Below are 18564 nucleotides of genomic sequence, written 5' to 3' on the forward strand. Positions count from 1 at the left end.
CTGGAGATGGCCCTGACTTTAAAATGCTAGAAACAAAATTAATGGTGGTCTCACAGTTGTGGGTTAAGCCTAGTTTTCAGGAAGTTTTCCCACTTGTGGTATAATTAATGGAAACAAAATTAGACGGTCAGTGCCAACCTTAGTTCTACCATCCTCATCCACAAAATGCAAGAGTTGGAACTAGACCTTTAAGTTTCTTCTTGCAGGTCTATAATTGATGAACCTTGCTCACTAATTCCATAGCTTTGTGCATTTCCTTACACTATATTGTCCTTTTTTTAGAATATCAAAATCAGTGACGATATAAAAGATCTCAAAAATTATAGAAAAATATTGTGCCACAACAATCTTCATTTATATAATAATAAAATGTAGACTTGAAAATGAATACTATAAGGCTTCACTGATGCATAAAGATACAGAATGACATACAAACCATTTGATGTTAATGCTTGTTTTTTGTTCTCAGAGGCCCATGACATCAAGGAGTTAATGCCATGACATGCAAGTGAGTTGGACTGAAGTGAGGGACGGCTGAGCAAGGTCACCTGCCTCACTTTCTTCTCCAAAGCTATCTGGGTTCAGTGATCAGATATATATGACTGAAAGTGGTCCCAAAATCTTGGTCTTTTTAAGTTAAGGCAATTTCCAAATTCAATTTGACCAATTCAGTGACTGAGGCTACACAAATCATTTAGAAATACTTAGTACCCTTCTATTTAATTCACCAGGAGAGAGTAATCAGGAATGTAATTTTTAAAATATATAATTAAACTACAAAATTAAGGTTTTGGTCTACTGTTGATTACTGATTAGTGGTCTAATACTTAATAGAAGGGCAGTTCCTTCAAGGACCTTTTATCCATTTTAATCAATTCATAAGAAGAGAGTAGGGGGAGGCAAGAAAGGACTCACAATGAAGGCTATCTGAAAATATGACTGAGTTGTAAATACAGTAGAGATTATGCTTAAATTCCATGAATCAAGTCAAATTAATAGTTCCACTTATGCATAAGGCCCTATGCTAAAAACTAAAAGTTTGCTCTTCTCAAATGGGAAGAACAAGAATAGACATGTTAACAATGTTCGAAAAATATCTGGAATCCATTGTTAAGTTAAATGAATGAAATCTATTTTATTGTCAGAAAATATCAATAACAATCAGAGGTCTGGTAGTATAATTTATTAGAGACCAGGAATTCCCCTAAAAAAAAGCTATCATTTATCCTCCACTTTAAAGACTTTCAAACCAGGAGGCAATGCATTAATACTTATGATCAATGGAAGTTTGTATTGCCCTTTTAACAATTTCCACCTACTTCTTTAGTTTTGTGTTCTGGTACCAATAAGAAAAATTATTGTTTTTCTTATATATAAAGCCTCAAAAAGGCAGTTATGCCTCCTGTCTCCCAAATATTTTCTTCTCCAAGCTTTGAAAATATCCACAGTTGATCCCAGAGGAGAATTTATTTCTTTTCCAATTTTTCCCCACAGCACTCTCATTTCTTGTCAAATTATTTCCCCTAGCATATTTTCTCCTAGTCCTTCCCCCAATAGTTTCCTCTGGTACATTTCACTTATAAAATCATTTTTAGTTCTTTTTGAAAATTCTTCATGTCTTCCAAGGATTCTAGGTTAACATAACGCCAAACTATATTTTCATTGGAAGGATTACTTGTGGATGATTTTAAATTATTCTCTTCTGAATTTATGTCTTGAAAATCCTTGTGACATTAATCCTCCTTTATGGGAGGATTCTTTTTTTTTGTCTGTTGATTATGCCAGCCTAACATCCTGACTTTTGTGTTCAGATCAGGCTCAGAACATACAGATAGTACTTGATTCTGTATTTGCTCCTGCTTCAGATCACAATCTAGGACTTGCCAAGTACCATTCCTTGTTCTAAGAGATGATCCAAAAATCCATTTAAAAATTATTATAATGGTCAAAGGATAGGAACAGACAATTTTCAGGAGAAATTAAAACCATTTCTACTCACATGAAAAAAATGCTCTAAATCACTATTGGTCAGAGAAATGCAAATTAAGACAACTCTGAGATACCACTACACACCTTTCAGATTGATTAAGATGACAGGAAAAGATAATGATGAATGTCAGAGGGGATGTGGGAAAACTGGGACACTAATACATTGTTGGTGGAGTTGTGAATGGATTCGGTCATTCTGGAGAGCAATTTGGAACTATGCCCAAAAGGCTACCAAACTATGCATAACCTTGATCCAGCAGTGTCTCTACTGAGCCTATATCCCAAAGAGATCATTAAAAAGGGAAAGGATCCACATGGATCCACATATGCAAAAATGATTATAACAGCCCTTTTCATAGTGACAAGGAACTGGAAACTGAGTGAATGCTCATCAGTTGGTGAATGGCTGGATAAATTATGGTACATGAATGTTATAGATCATTATTGTTCTCTAAGAAATGATGAGGAGGATAATTTCAGAAAGGCCTGGAGAGACTTACATTATTTACTGATGCTAAGTGAAGTGAGTAGAACCAAGAGAACATTGTATACAGCAAAAAGGAGATTATGTGATGATCAACTCTGATGGACATGGCTATGAATTTCAACAACGAGGTGATTCAGGCCAAATGCAAAAGTCTTGTGATGGAGAGAACCATCTGCACCAAGAGAGTCCACTGTGGGACTGAATGTGGAGACTGAATGTGGATCACAACATAGTATTTTTACTTTTTTTATTGTTTGCTTGCTTTTTGTTTTCTTTCTCATTTGTTTCTTTTCAGTCTGATTTTTCTCCTGCAGCATGATGAATAGGCCAATATATTAATATGTATAGAAGAATTGTACATGTTTAATATATATTGGATTGTTTGCTATCTAGGGGAGGGGGTGGAGAGGAGGGGAAAATTTGGAATAAAGGGTTTTACAGGAGTGACTGTTGAAAGCCATCTTTGCATATATTTTGAAAATAAAAGACTATTATTTTTTTTAAATGATCATAGGTAGCTTTGATTTCTCTTCTGAAAACTTCTGGTTTTGACTATTTTTCAATTTCAAAATGACTCATATTCTTAGAAATTTGATATGTATAAGAAATGAGGCTTCTATCGAAGAAACTTGCTGGAAAAACCTTTCCTAGTTTCCTCCGTTTCTTTTAATCTTGGCTATAATAGTTTTGTTTGTGAAAAATATTTTTAATTTCATGTAATCAGAATGATTCATTTTACCTCCCATAATGCGCTCTACTTCTTCTTTTATCATAAGTTCCTCCCTTATCCAAAGATCTGACACATAAAATTTTCCATGTTCCACTAATTTATTTGCTTGTATTTACCCTTTGGCTAAATTATAAACCCATTTTGATCTTATCTTGTTACCCAGTTTAAGATTCTGGTCTACAACTAGTTTCTGCCCAAATGCTTTCTAGTTTCACAAGCAGTTTTTGTCAAATACTGAATTCCATAAATATGGCTGTATCCCATAAATTTGGATGTCTCATTTCTGTCCTCCTCTTTAATGAAATCATTGTTTCTATGATTTGTTTTTTGACTCATTCTTTAAGGGTAGATTATTTAGTTTCCAATTAATTTTTAATCTATGTTCTTGCCACTCTTTATTAAATATAATTTTTATTACATTAGGTCACAAAAGGAAGCATTTAATACTTTTGTTTTCCTGCACTTGGTTGAGGTTTTTATGTCCAAAACATGGTCAATTTTTGTGAAGGTGCCATGTTCAACTGAGAAAGAAGTATATTTCTTTCTATTCTCTTCAATTTTCTCCATAGTTCAAGAATATCTAACATTTCTAAAATTCTATCCCATTTCAACTTCTAGTTTATTTTATGATTAAATTTATCTAGTTCTGATAAGGGAAAGTTAATGTTCCCAACAAGTAGTTTTTCTATCTATTTTTCCCATAACTCATAATTTTTCCTTTAAGAATTCTGATGTCTAACATTTGGTACATTATGTCTGATATTACTTCATTGCCTATGGTACCTTTTAGCAAAATGTAGTTTTCCTGCTTAACTTTTAACTAGGCCTGTTTTTGCTTTTGATTTGCCCGAGATCGTTGTTACCCATTTTTTTTTTTTACCTCAGTTGAAGTAGAATTGATTCTGTTTTAACTCCTCCTTCTTATTACATGAGTGTGTCTCTGTTTTAACTGTATTTCTTATAAACTATCTATTGTTAGATTCATTTCTAACCCATCTTACTACTTGATTCATTTTATAAAAGAATTCATCCCATTCACATTCAATTATGATTATTGTTTTTCCTGCATCCTATTTTTCCCCAGTTTATCCTTCAATATCCCTTTTACCATTGTCCCTCCTCAAAATTCTGTTTTTTTTTTGTTTTTTTTTTACCATTACCACTTTTAATCTCATATTCCTTCTATCAGTTTCCACCCCACACTCATCCTTTTCCCCTTCTAATTCCCCATATAGCAAGATAGATATCTATCCTCAATTTTGTTATGAGCCAGAACTTGAAACAAGGTGATAACTCAAGGGAGATGTTAGAATCCTAGTGTTAACTCAATGGAATTGATACAATGCTTATTGGTTCACACCTTGAGAATGAATCCTTACAAAGTGATAAGTCAGTTGCCTAATTTAGCATGGTACTTAGCAAATTCTCTAACTCACTTATGTATTTAAGTACTCATTGGAGTTCACAAGTATGAGAGATTCACAAAGTTAACTTTATAACTTTGTGAATTCATACCTCTCTTAATCCCTCCCTCAGAGGAGTCAACCTTTAAGAGATCATATATAAGAAGCTGACAAGAGTATCAGTCAGAATTAGTTCGGAACATTGCCATGAGTCAGAGAGGAATACTCTAGGAGGAAGCCCACAAGCCCACTCTCGGAAGTGGAGTCAGATTCATTCCATCTTCCACCTTTGTGCTGGCTGGAGGCTGAAGAAAGCAGAGGCAGAAGCCAAGGACAAAGCTGAAAGAGCTCTTAGAACCAAGGAGAGAGAGGGACCTCTAAGAAAGCTAACAGAGCTTGGAAAGAAATAAGAAATAAACGCTTGGATTTTATCAGATGGCTGTATTTGGAGTGATTATTACTCTGAACCGAAACTAAGGCTGCCTCCAGAAAACCTCCCCAAGAAACCTACTCAGAGAGAGCCATTATATTTTAAAGAAGAGAATAACACACAATTTAATGTGAATGTTATTCCCTCTTTGAGCCAATTCCAATGAGATCAAAATTCAAATTATTGCCCCCTCAACTTTCCCTCTATTGTAAAATGCATCTTTTAAAAATAATTTTCACTATTCTTTCTCTCCCTTTCTCCAGTGTATTTCTTTCTGACCCCTTAATTTTATTATTTTAAAATCATCTTATTGGGGCAGCTAGTTGGTATAGTAGATAGAGTACCAGCCCTGAAGTCAGGAGGACCTGAGTTCAAATTTGGCCTCAGACACTTAAAACTTCCTGGCTGTGTGACTCTGGGCAAGTCACTTAACCCCAACTGCCTCAGCAAAAAAAAAAAAAATATATATATATATATATATATATATATATATATATATATATAAAATAAAATAAGTCATCCCACCATAGTCAAATCACACCAATGCCCTCTACATCTATTGCTAACTACCCTAATAATGAGAAAGTATCATCTTTCCATATAAGAATATAGTTTGGAATATAGTTTAACCTTACTAAATCCTTTATATTTTCTCTTTCAAGTTTACCTTTTTAAACTTCTTGAATCTTGTATTTGGAAGTCAAAATTTTATTCAGCTCTGGTCTTTTTTCATTCAGGAACACTTGAAAGTTCTTAATTTCATTAAATATCCTTTTTTTTCTCCTGAAGGATTTCATATAGTTTTTCTGGGTAAGTGATTCTTGATCTTAATCCTAGTCCTTTGCCTTTTGGAATATCATATTTCAAGCTACTGATCCTTTAGTGTGGAAGCTGCTAAAGCTTGTATAATCCTGACTATAGCTCCAAAATATTTGAGTTATTTTTTTTCTTGGCTGCTTGCAATATTTCCCCCTTGACCTGGGAGCTCTGGAATGTGGCTATAATATTCCCAGGGAGTTTTCATTTTGAGATCTCTTTCAGTAAGTGATTGGTAGATTATTTACATTTTATTTTACTCTCCAGATCTAAGATACTGGGATATTTTTTCTTTATAATTTCTTGAAAGATATCTACTGTTTTTTTAGTCATGGCTTTCAGTTAATCCAGAAATTCTTAAATTATTCTTCTTCAATATGTTCTCTAGATCAATTATTTTTCTAATGAGATGTTTCACATTTTCTTCTATTTATTTTCATTCTTTTGACTTCATTTTGTTTCTTGATGTCTCATGGAATAATTAGCTTCCACTTACCCAATTCTGATTTTTAAGAATTATTTTCTTTAATGAGTTTTTATATATTTTTTCCAATTTGGCCAATTTTGCTTTTTAAGGAGTTTTTTTTTTTTTTTTTTCAGTGATTTTTGTGCCTCTTTTACTATGAAGCCAATTCTTTTAAAGACATTTTCTAGGTTGTTTTGTTTTGGTGTTTTTCTTGGAAGAAATGAAGATTTTTTTTTTATCAATCTGTTTTTTTCTAAAATTTTCCTCTACTACTCTTATAGATCCTTTAATCCTTCCAGGAATTTTTATTGGGCTTGGATCCAATTAACCTTTTTCCTTGATGTTTTGCTTGTGGCTGTTTTGACATCACTGTCTTCTAAATTTCTGTGTTGGTTTTCCCTGTTACCATACTAAGTTTTCACATTCATGTCCTTTTTTTGGTCATTTGCTCATTTTTTTAGTCCATTTCTTGACTTTTAACTTTAAGTGGGGCTCTGCTCCTAGAGTTAAAAGGGCATTGTTTAAATTTTCAGGTTTTTCATTCTGCTATTTCAGAGTTAGTTCTGGAGGGCCTGTTAAGTTTTCAGTAGTTCCAGGGTGGTTTGATCTAAGGAGAGGTGTAGTCACTGTTCTCCTGATCTATGCTCTTTACCCAGGAAAAGACTTTGTTCCCCTGTTGCCACAAGTACTGCTGCTCTTCTTGGCTTTGGAACTCTGAGCAGGTCCCTTCCTCTTTTGCAGCCACAAATGCTACTGGTTCCTTTCTCCCTTGGAACTGAGACTTGAGTCTCTTGTAACCACAAGCATCCTTTTTCACCCTCTTCCATTCCCATCTTTCAAATATTACTGACAGTGGTTCAACAAATTACATCTACCAGTTCTTTCAGGACCAAAGCATGTAAATTATCTAAGCCAATTGACTTGCATCCATCAAAAAAGTCAGTTGTTCTTTTTCTCCTAATATATCTCGAGTATCAATTCCAATTTAGTCATTTTTTGTTCTGTCATTTTTAGTGATGATCATTCTCCTTTGCAGAGGAAACAAAAAGTATTTGAGAATCTTTATCTCTTATCAGTTATTACCACCCCACCTGTTCCAAACAAAGATCCTTTCTCTTTTAGTTTCCTTTTTCTACTAATATGACTAAAAACAAACCAAAAAAAGGAAAAAAAAAAAAGCATTCATCATGGTTGTCCTTAGCTTCTCTCACTACTCCCAGTTCATTCTAGATTTGTGTTGTTAATCTTCTATTACCTGTCATAGTTCTATTTTCTATATATTTCTTTTTAAAATTTAAGTTAATTAGTTGATTTCCCTGTAGGTTCACATTGATCTCTACAGACAATTCCCATTTTTTACTTCATTGGAGTTCACCAGATCCTACCCAGTTCTCCTTTAAACTCTCTGAAATATGCTTTCCTAAAATCTTTAGTGTATATAAACTTATGCTAAAATTTCCTCTTCTTACCAAAAACTCTAGGTTACTCCCCTATTAGTCCTCCAAGGCTCTAATCATTTCTACTCTAGCAACCAGCTCCTCTCTTAGAAAGAATCAAATCTAGAATTGAATTCCCTCTTGTGGGTTCCTCCATATTCTGAAGGATAAAATTACTAGTAAGGTTTCTGAGAAGTTATTAGCTGCTCTGCTTTTGGCAGAGTATGAGGGGATCATGCACGAGTGAAAGAATATTGAGCCTTAGAAAGTTCTTTTATATTTTGGATAAATATCCTAGGAAGATAAGTTCTCTCTCTATTGTTGTTTTCAGATCAATAAATAGTTGCCACAGTACCCTTCAGGAAAAAATCATCAAGTAGTTCTGTTTTTGTCTTCCTCTCTCCCTGAATAATCTTTCACCTGATGGTTTTTGTGTAGCCATCTTGGGATCCTCTCCATATTATCTATCCTTCTCATTTTCAGGAAAAACCTTAAATCAGCTAATCTCTAACTGGACAGTTCTGGAATTCACATTTCCAACCTTTCACATATCTCAAACTAGAGTTTAAATTCAACATTTCTTTGACCAAATTCATCATCTTTCCCTCTAAAGTCTATTCCTTTCCTACCTTTCCTTTTACTATAGAAAGCAACACCATCCTTCCAGTCCCTTAGGGTTAAACCTAGTAATCATCCTGGATTCCTCTCACTTATAAACAATCTGTTGCCAAGGCCTGTCAATTTTACATCTCTCAAACATATCCCCTTCTCTCCTCTGACATTGCTGGCATTCTGGGGCAGAATTTCATCTCCTCACATCTGAACTACTAAAATATCTTGCTTGTAGTCTGCTTGACTTAAGTTTCTCCTTACTCCAATCCATTCTCCACTCACACACTAGAGTAATTTTCCTATAGCACAGATCTGATCATGTTTACATATTGTTTATTATTTTAATATTAAACAGATATTAAACAGCTTAGAACTACATAGCATCTGTTTAATATTTCTTTTCCATTTTTCCTTAATTTCCCAAAGAGTTAAAGAAAGATTCCAATATCTCCTCCAACATTAGCTACTCAAATATCCAACTTCTCTATGTGGCATTTCTAGTTTCTACCTGTATCTCTTCTCTCATGGTAGTCACAAATTTTTCTTTTATACATTCTTTTTTTTTTTTTTTTTTGAAGGAAGGAGAAATGCTAAGAGAAAGTATGTATGTGTTATCATATAGCGTCCTGATAGTTAACTCTTAGTTATCCTTTCTGTTAAAGTGCCTTCTCTAACACTATTCATGTAAATACATTCACATTGCTGTTTATTCTTCATACTTGAAGACCACCAAAATGACATCATGATATTGGGATCAAGGCACAGTGTGTTCAATTGATGCTATTCAGATCAAATATGAAACAGAAATGTTCTGTTGGGCAGAGACCTTCTGTTTGAACATTTGGGATATCTTAGATTTGCTCATCTCACATTTCTTTTGAGCAACTGCAATTCTGCTTTGCTCACAGAGCATAGCTCCTTCTTCATCCTGTTCCAGCATCTTCCATCTCTAAAGTTCTTCAAAAACTTTGAGAATGTCCTTGTGTCATCTCTTCTCACCTCCATGTAAGTCTTGCCCTGTGAGAGTTCTCTGTGAAATAGTCTTTTAGGTAAATAGGTGTTGGGCACTCAGGCAATGTAGTCAGCCCCTCAGAGTTGTGCTTTCTGCAACAGTTTGAAGGCTTGGCAGTGCAGCTCAAAAGAGGATCTCAGTGTCCCCTATCTTACCAGATAATCCTTAGAATCTTCTTAAGACAATTCAAATGGAAGTGGTTTAATTTTCCGGCATGTTGCCAAAGGTTTTTCAAGCATGCAACAATGAAGTCAGCACGACTGGTCGGCAACTCTTCTCCACCCTTTCCTTCAGAGTCTCACCAACAGTGACCTATCTCTATCATTGTGTAAATCAGTCTCTTCATCTATGTATACATCCCTGAAAAGCAGATTGCCAAGGTAAATGAACTGGTCCAGAGTATTCAAAATCTTGCCATTTGACAGATGGCTGTATATATGGCTGATGAGGTGCTGCCTGATGAGGAATCTTTTTTCTGGAGTTGATTGCCAGGCCAAAATTAGAACAAGCTAAAGACAATTAATTTACATTCCATTGTATCTCAGGCTCAGAGAATGCATTACAATCACTGTAAACAAAAAGTTGAGTACCAACTTTCCACCATTTTAATCCTTTTTCAAGTTAATTACCTTCAGTGTGGTAACTGACCCTGATGCCATTTTCTTCATCATTGAAGGCATCTGACAACATTGCAGAAAACATCACATCAAAAAGCAGGAGAGCAAATTCACAGCCTTGCTTTACTCCACTGGTTAACTGAAAGTCCAAGGGCATCATCCTTTATCCAGAACTGTATAAGCATATCATCATGAAACTGGTGTACAATACTAATGAACTTTGCTGGGCAACCAAATTTTGCCACAATCTTGAATAAGGCTGGTTAGGTCAACACACATTGTACATAGACCTCCGTTCTGCTCCTGGCATTTCTCCTAAGTTGTCAGGCAGCAAGCACCATAATGACCATTTCTTGGTCCTTTCTGAAGCCACACTAGCTCTCAAATAGATAATTATATTCCAGTTTAAGGATGACCCAATTAAGAAGGATCACCCAATTAAAAACGATCACCAGTAATGACTAAGAACAATGAATAATCACCCCTCTGTGAGTGTCACAAAATAATATATTTTCTTTTATGCTACACATATAAACAATACCACTCACATACCAAGAGTCTATTACTGAATCACTGTACAATGTGTACTTGGATGGCTTTTTCCTACTTTGGGAGGACACCAATTTATACTTTGTTACATAGTTCTTCCCTGTGACCAATTTCTTTATATGTGTAGCATAATTGTAGAAGTTACAGGTATAATCTATCTTCACTTAACAGAATGAAATTAAATGACTGTCCTACAGTCATTTGACTGTACTTATCAAAGAGATTGTACTTATGTATTTGATCTCAATTAGCATCATGTTCTGAGCTACCTCAAGTCACAAAGAGTAAATAGTGACTGTAACTTTAATTAAAATTTTTCATTCCATCAATGCTCCTATCTTATCTTTAATTTGACAAATGTTTGTTCTTCATGTAACATAGACTCAATGTGCATAAATTAATCTTATCTTTCAAACTATGCTGGATTCAGGATTCAACTATTTCTCTTCAGACAATGGCTTAACTCTCTTTTTTAATAAAAATTCCTTCCTTGTGGAGAGGTGTATAGGTGGATGGCACAAATGCTTTCCCTACAGTTACAATAAAAAGCACTTTTTCCCCCAACAGTTCAGCTGTCAATAAGGAGAAATGTTTTGTTTGCCAAAATTGGAGAACAAAAGTTCTCTTTTCCTATTTAAATAGAACAATAAAGTCATTTATTGAACTTTAGGCAAATGTCTCTAACTCCAAAGAATCATCCATCATGTGGCCAGCTGTTTCAGCAATAAATAACATTCTTCTCATTTGTTAATCACCTCAGTATTTATACTTTAAAGGATGGCAAATACTTTAACAATTTAAATCCTAAATTCACAAGAGCAACAATTGGGAATGAATATACTTTTTGGATCATCTGATAATGGGGTCACTCTTCAATCAAGCTGAGCACATGCCACGTTATGTATAATAAGTTTGAAAACAGTTTGAAAAAGCTAACCATGACTACTAAAATAAAATGGAGAAAATGTTTGTATTCATGTATGCTTACCGAAACAAAGATTATACAGTTCAGTTACCACATTACAGGTAAATACACTAAAAGTCCTCAGAGACAGACTAATTTGCTCAAGATCAGGCATTAAGCTAGGCAGAGAGCCTACAGGGAAACCTAAACAGGGGTGTGGAAGTAACCTGGATTACTACATTGTGTTGACCAAGTGAGCTCCAACAAGACATAAAAGCTTCAAGAAGGGGTCCAGCCTGGCTAAGAACAGAGGCTCATCATAGATTCAGGACAGAATAGGGCAGTGCATTTTTCAACCATGGCAGTCCTCAAAGATCATCTACTAAGTTACTGAGAAGTTTCAATGTTGGTGTTATCACAGATTCATGACCAAGAACTGGAAGGGAACTCTGGGGTCATCTGGTATGAATGCACAATCTCCACTGTGACCTCTTGACAAATGCTCCATAAATAACCAAAGCCAGACAACTGCCCGCAAGGCCCTTATTTTTAAAAATGGAGATATAACACACATAGGGAAAGATAGGCAGGGAGGAATATTTTGATGCTGAAATTACCAGGATGGTAAATAGAGTAATAGAGAGTAGACTGACATCCCTTTCCGGTTTCCAAAACTGGGAGGGACAAAGACAAGGCTATGAGTAAACAGAGTAGTATCTGGGAAAGAAATACATGGGTAGGAAAGTGGAGGATGGCTGAAACCATCACCAGTACAGTCAATATGTGTATTCAGTGATGTGAGGAGGGAGAGGGACAAGAAGAGGGGAAGAGAAATAAAATGTTCTGGGCATTAAACAGAAAGTGTTATATCTTCTAGGGCTTAGATAGGTTATCTACTCCAACCCCTCACTGTACAGATAGAAACTGAGGCTCAGAGTAGTTAAGTGAGTTGTCCAATGTCCCAAAGACCTTATCAGTTTTTGTAGTGAGTAGCTAAGCTAGGATTTGAACCCAAGTCCCGATTCAAAAGCCCCCAGTCCTTCCCTTGTACCATACTGTGGAGGGAATAACCACTGTCAGATAATAATAACAGACATGTTTGGAGGCTTTAAGGTTTATATTATACTTTATAACATTAAGTTAAAAAAGTTAGAGACCTAGCCTTCAAGCTTGAAATTAAAGCAAAGTTTGTATGAAGATGAGCTTTAAAAAAACTACTTAAGACATTAGACAAATGTGTACTTTAAATACAGTATTTGTGACCATATCACACATCCCCTTAACTACACACACACACACACACACACACACATTTTCACCCCTCTAGTGGCTCCCTATGGCCTTCAGGTCAAACACAAAATCTTGTTTGTCATGCAAAGCCCTTCACAACCTTGTCAGGTTCTCTTCTCTTTGGTGGCACTGGCCTCCTGGCTATTTCATGAACCAGACCCTGTACGTCTCTGCTCCAAGCATTTTCTCCAAATGTTTCCCATGCCTAGAATCCTCTTCCTCCTCAATTCTGCCTACTGGTTTTCCTGGAACCTTTTAGATTCCCACTACAATAGTCTCTTCTACTTAATTCTAGCACCTTTCCTTTCTTATTTCCTATTTATCCTGTATATAGCCTATTTGTTTGTCTTCCTCATTAAACCATGAACTCCTTGAGAACAGGGATTTTGCCTCTTTTTATAACCTAAGTGCTGAATGCAGTGTCTAGCAAATAGTAAGAACTTGAATAAATGTTTATTAATTGCTTTTAATATATTTACATTTGTTTATAATTTGCACAAGCAAAAAGCTAATGTGTTTTTTTAACCCTATTTTCAGTAGAATACGTAACCAGTAAGGAGCATTTTATGCTATTATTATTAAACTACAGAACAAGTTAGAAAATGTATATATCCAAAATATGCCAAAATATGACTTGGGAAGAAATTATCAAAATGTTAGGAGACTATAACTCTTAAATCCACTAAACATTAAAAATCTTGGTCATGTTCACAAGTTATAAAGCAGATGTGCTTATTTTGGAGTAGTCTGATCCTGCCCACTATGATATGAAGGGTTGGCAAGAAAGAACATAATACAGAATGATCATCATTATCTTTCTGATGTTTAATTCAAGTTACCAACCACGTAGTCCAAATTCTGTCATTCTAACTCAAGGAAACGGATCTCAGAGCAAAACCTAAGAGAACAAGACACACAATGTCATCACTCTGATCCAGACAGGGAAGAACAGGTGAAAGAAATCAATGCTGTCACTGTTAACTGGAAGAATTTACTAGATGGCTGAAAGAAGCTAGAGTTCTACCTAGGAGCAAGTCTACACCTATACTGCCTCACCCCAAACTAGGGTTAAGAGCTTGAAAATATCAAAAGAAAAATCTGAAAAATAAATCAAATAAAGATTAACAAAATTGAAAAAAAAACTAGGAGCTGGCTTTTAAAAGCTAAACTGTTAGCTAACTTGATTTCAAAAAAGAAAACCAAATTATCTGTATCAAAAATGAAAAAGAAAAGACTACAACAAAGAGATTAGGATATTGTTAGAAACTATTTTTCTAAGTCACTGTCAAAAAAAAAAAGTGGGTGAATATTTACAAAAATATAAAATATCTGCATTAATGAAATAAGAAAGTTTAAAGAGAATTTTAAAAACCCAATCTCATAAAAAGTAAGCAAAGCTAAATAAAGTCCCAAAAAAGTGGGGAGAAAGGGGAAGGAAGGAGGGAAAAGCCATAATCAGAAAGATTTTTTAAAATAAGTTTATTTGTTTTTACTTGCATTTGTAATTTATCCATTTCACTAAATCTCCAATAAAAAATTATAAATCACTCTTAATGAACTAGCATAGTCCAGCAAAACAAATCTTTACATTGACCATGACCAAAAATGTATGTCTGTCTGGCACCTCTTTGATAAAAGGTGAGTAATGTGTTTTATTATCATTCTCCTGGATTTGTGACTTATTATATCTTTGGTCAGAATTCTAAAGTCTTTCAAAATTATTGTCCCCCTTCCCCCATATCATTACTATTATGTAAAATGTCTGATTCTTCTCCTTTTATTCTGTACCACTTCAGAGGTCCTCTCAGTGTTATCTGAAACTGTCCATTTAAGTGTTTCTTATGGTACAATATCCATTACATCCATTTATTATAATTTGCTTAATCATTCCCTAGTAGGAGTGCATATCTCCTGGAGTAAAGGGTCAGTCTGTGGAATTTACTTCCTTATTACCTGAAAACAAAGTAACCACAAGCTGCTCCAACTGCTCTGAGTCTTGGTTGGTAGATCATAATGGGTAACTCAAGCAAGGAAGCTTCACCAGTTGAATCAAACTTTAGGTAACCTCAAGATTGTTGGAAACAAGCTGACTCCAAAAGTCAGATAACAAAGAAATTTTATTGAGAGAGAAAGTCCAGAGGAATTGGATATTACTGGCCAGAAGCAGGCTCGGCTCCTCTTATGGGAAGAGGGAGCCCTAGATACAGAAGCAGATAAGCTTTAAGTTGTTAATTCATCACAGTTCCCTCCCCCCCAAAGAATTAATTGATTAGTTCCCTTTAGAGTTACATCATTTCTCACATGCTAATCTCAAACATGTTCCCCCTCCATCATCATACATCTCAAGTTCTGTTAATGAGGTTCTAATTTTATGCAGGGGGTGTGTCAAATTACATACATGAGGCTTTTTACGCAAGTGCAATAAAGAAAAGCTTTTTCCAGGTCCTTGAACCTGGTCAGTGTACACATTTTTATCCAAAGTTTGGAGCCATGTGAATCTCTTCTGAAAACTCATTGGTCAGAAATATTTATTATCTTACTCTGAAACTTTTAATACTCTGCAGAAACTTAGCTTTTCAATATTTCTCATTGTCTGCTCAAGATTCCTAATGAAGTGAATTTAAACTATTCTGTAGGAACTTAAATAAACCTAGTTTGTCTCTCACAATGTTAATCTTTAGTAGGTACTTTCTCCTGCTAAGGCTAAGTCATTTTGTTAACCAATCAATGATTGATGCATGTTTTATATTGTCCTAATATCTAACCTAAAGTATCAAGTGGATGGCCTGAATTAAGCTCAGAATACTATTGTTTGTTTAAAATGAGCAAATCTAATACAAAGATCAAACTTGATGGGTGTGACTCTTTTCAAAAGCAAGGTGATTCAGGCCAGTTCCAATGATCTTGTGATGAAGAGAGTCAGAGAGAGGGCTGTGGGGACCGAGTATGGATCACAACATAATATTCTCATTTTTGTTATTATTGCTATTTGCTTGCATTTTGTTTTCTTTCTCATGTTTTTCCTCTATGATCTGATTTTTCTTGTGCAGCATGGTAATTGTGGAAATATGTACAGAAGAAATATACATGTTTAACATATTGATTATTAGCTGTCTAAGGAAGGGGTGAGACAGGGAAGGAGGGAGAAAAACATTTTAACACAAGGTTTTGCATAGGTGAATGTTGAAAACTATGCATATATTTCAAAAATAAAAAGTTTTTTTAAAATTAGCAAATCTATCTATAATTAACTATATTAATAATAACAAAAAACCTATGATTATCTCAATTTAAAAAAAAATAGAAATAGGATAGAAAAAGTTTTTTTAAAAAACACTATTTCCATTTAAAAAAACACAAAAAAATATAGGGATAAGTGGATTTTTCCTAAGCAGGATACATAATACTTAACTAAAACTAAGAACCATTATTATACATAATGGGAATAAACAGATTTTCAGTAAGATTATCACTACTTCTACTTGATATAGTTGTAGAAATGTTAACTATAACAATATGACAAGAAAAAGAAATTGAGGGAATAAGCATAAGCAAAAAAGAAACAAAATTATCACTTTTTGCAGTGATGTATGCAATAGTATAATTATATACTCAAGAGAAACCCGAAGAATCAAGTAAGTAGAAGTATATAAACTAAATCCATGGAAATCATCATCTTTTCTGTATATTACCAATAAAACTTACCAAGAAAAAACAGAAAAAGAAATTCCACTTAAAATAACTATAAAAGAAATAGAATACTCATGTGTCTAACAAAACATATAAACAATAATTATATGAATATAATTACAAAATAATGTTAACAGAAATAAATATAGACTTATTTGGAGAAATATTAATTGCTCTGGGTCTGGCTGAAGCAATATAATAAAAAATGACAATACTAACTTACATATTTGGTGCTATAACAATCAAACTACCAAAGGATTAATTTAAAGAACTAGGGGGAAAAAAAAATGAAATATTTTGAAAAGAAAAAAAGATAAAAAAAATCTCAAAGGAAATTAAAAAAAAAAAAGTGAAAAGAGCCCTACCAGTAGCAGAACTCAAGCAGTAATCAACAAAATGATTTAGTACTAGTTTAAGAAATACAACAGGTAAGTATCACAGTAGATAGAGCGCTGGACTTAAGAATCAGGAAGTCTCATCTTCCTGAGTTCAAATCCAGTCTCAGACATTTAACTAGTTGATTGACTATGAGCAAACCATTTGACCTTATTTGCCTTGGTTTCTTTATGTTGCAGGCTCTTTGTCAAGAAAATCCCAAATGGATCACAAAGACTTGGACATGACTGAAATAACTCAACAACAGCAAATAAAAAAATCAATCAGTGGAACATTTAAGTACTCAACATGAAGAAGCAAATGAATAGAATTGCCTAAATAAACCAAAGACCTAAAAACCCCACTGACTAGAGTAAGGATTCATCATTAAACTAAAATTGATGGCAAAACTGAAAAGTGGTCTTACAGAAATTAAGTCCAGATGAAGGCTGTTTACTAGATAAAGCTCCAAATGGGTACATGACTTGGACATAGAAGGTGACATCACAAGCAAAAAGAGGAGCAAAAAAGAAACTAGCTTTCAAATCTTTTCAACTTGGGAAAGAGTTCATGATCAAACAGAGGACAAAGAATTTGATCAAAGATCAATTACAATCACAACCAATTCTATACAATTAAAATGTTTTGCACACATAAATTCAACGGAGCCAGATTAGAAGAGTAAAAGTTAATTGGCAGATGGGAGTGGATCTTTGCAATAAATTTCTCTGATAAAGATCTCATCTCCAAGATACATAAGGAAATTTTTATGCCATAAGAAGTGACAAAAGGGACAGTTTCAAAGAAACCTCAGGTGTGTATCAACTTGTTGCACAAGTGAGAACCACAAAAACACTTTAAACTATAAAAACAATATTATAAAAATCACTAATATTGAATAACTACAAAAATCTAATCAATGTGTAGAATGTAAAACATTTTTGGACACAGAAAACAGGAATTTCTTTTGCTTGACTAGGTATATTTTTATAAACATTTTATTTTTCTTTGATTTTGGGAGGGAGAGGGGAAAAATAAATGATTAAAAAAAATAAAATGTAATTTTTAAAAAAGAAGAGGCTAACAGGAATAGATTGAAACCTAACTATACACTGGCCCAAAAATTCTTCAAGAAGTCACGTTCCAAATTGACATTCATTCAGAAAACATATAATATATTGTTTACTGAACTTTACAGAAATTAAGTATTGCTCCCCATGATTTTCTTCCCTAAAATTTGACTTCTTATAATTTTTGCAGTTAAGTTTTCTATAGCAGACAATTTTGATCACACAACTAAGAAACATGTAGAATATAAGACCTTACTCCATTTATTGAATTTTAAAAATTATTTGGCAAAATGAAATGTGTCCTTGAAGGTTCTCCTCAGACAGGAATCCTGCAGGAATAAAAATTATAAAAGTATACAATATATATGAATAAAGCAATAACTCTGGTCAATAATCTAGTGATATTAGAAAGGTATAAAAGAATAACACCTATACTCAGACTAACAATGGTACTCAATGAACTAAATCTTGGAGCATCACAAATCCTTTTCAATGAAATTCACAGGCATGTGAAAGACACTGGCTTATAGCCAGGCAAATACAAGTGTAAAACAAGTCAAATGCAAAATACGTCTTGTCAAGAAAATGACAATTAGCCAGATAGTCCCATCAATATAAATCCTAAATAAGCATTGCAAATGAACAATAGGCTGGACAGAGAATTAATTAGGAAAGAGATTAGGCTATA

General features: G+C 34.1%; 1 protein-coding gene across 5 annotated transcripts in view; it reads right to left on the reverse strand.

Moving 5' to 3' along the window:
- Positions 1-18564, reverse strand: part of RAD18 (RAD18 E3 ubiquitin protein ligase) — a 105277-nt gene that overhangs the window by 27439 nt on the left and 59274 nt on the right. Inside the window, exon 12 of one of the 5 annotated variants that reach the window (XM_031954461.1) lies at positions 17961-18205. The exons of the other annotated variants lie outside the window; for them this stretch is intronic. Within the exon in view, the coding sequence (XP_031810321.1) occupies positions 18193-18205 (13 nt within the window). The 3' untranslated portion in view covers positions 17961-18192. Of the gene's footprint in view, positions 1-17960; positions 18206-18564 lie in introns of those variants that run through there. 5 annotated transcript variants of the gene reach the window in all.

Source organism: Sarcophilus harrisii, chromosome 1, assembly GCF_902635505.1.
Source record: "Sarcophilus harrisii chromosome 1, mSarHar1.11, whole genome shotgun sequence".
Taxonomy (NCBI): domain Eukaryota; kingdom Metazoa; phylum Chordata; class Mammalia; order Dasyuromorphia; family Dasyuridae; genus Sarcophilus; species Sarcophilus harrisii.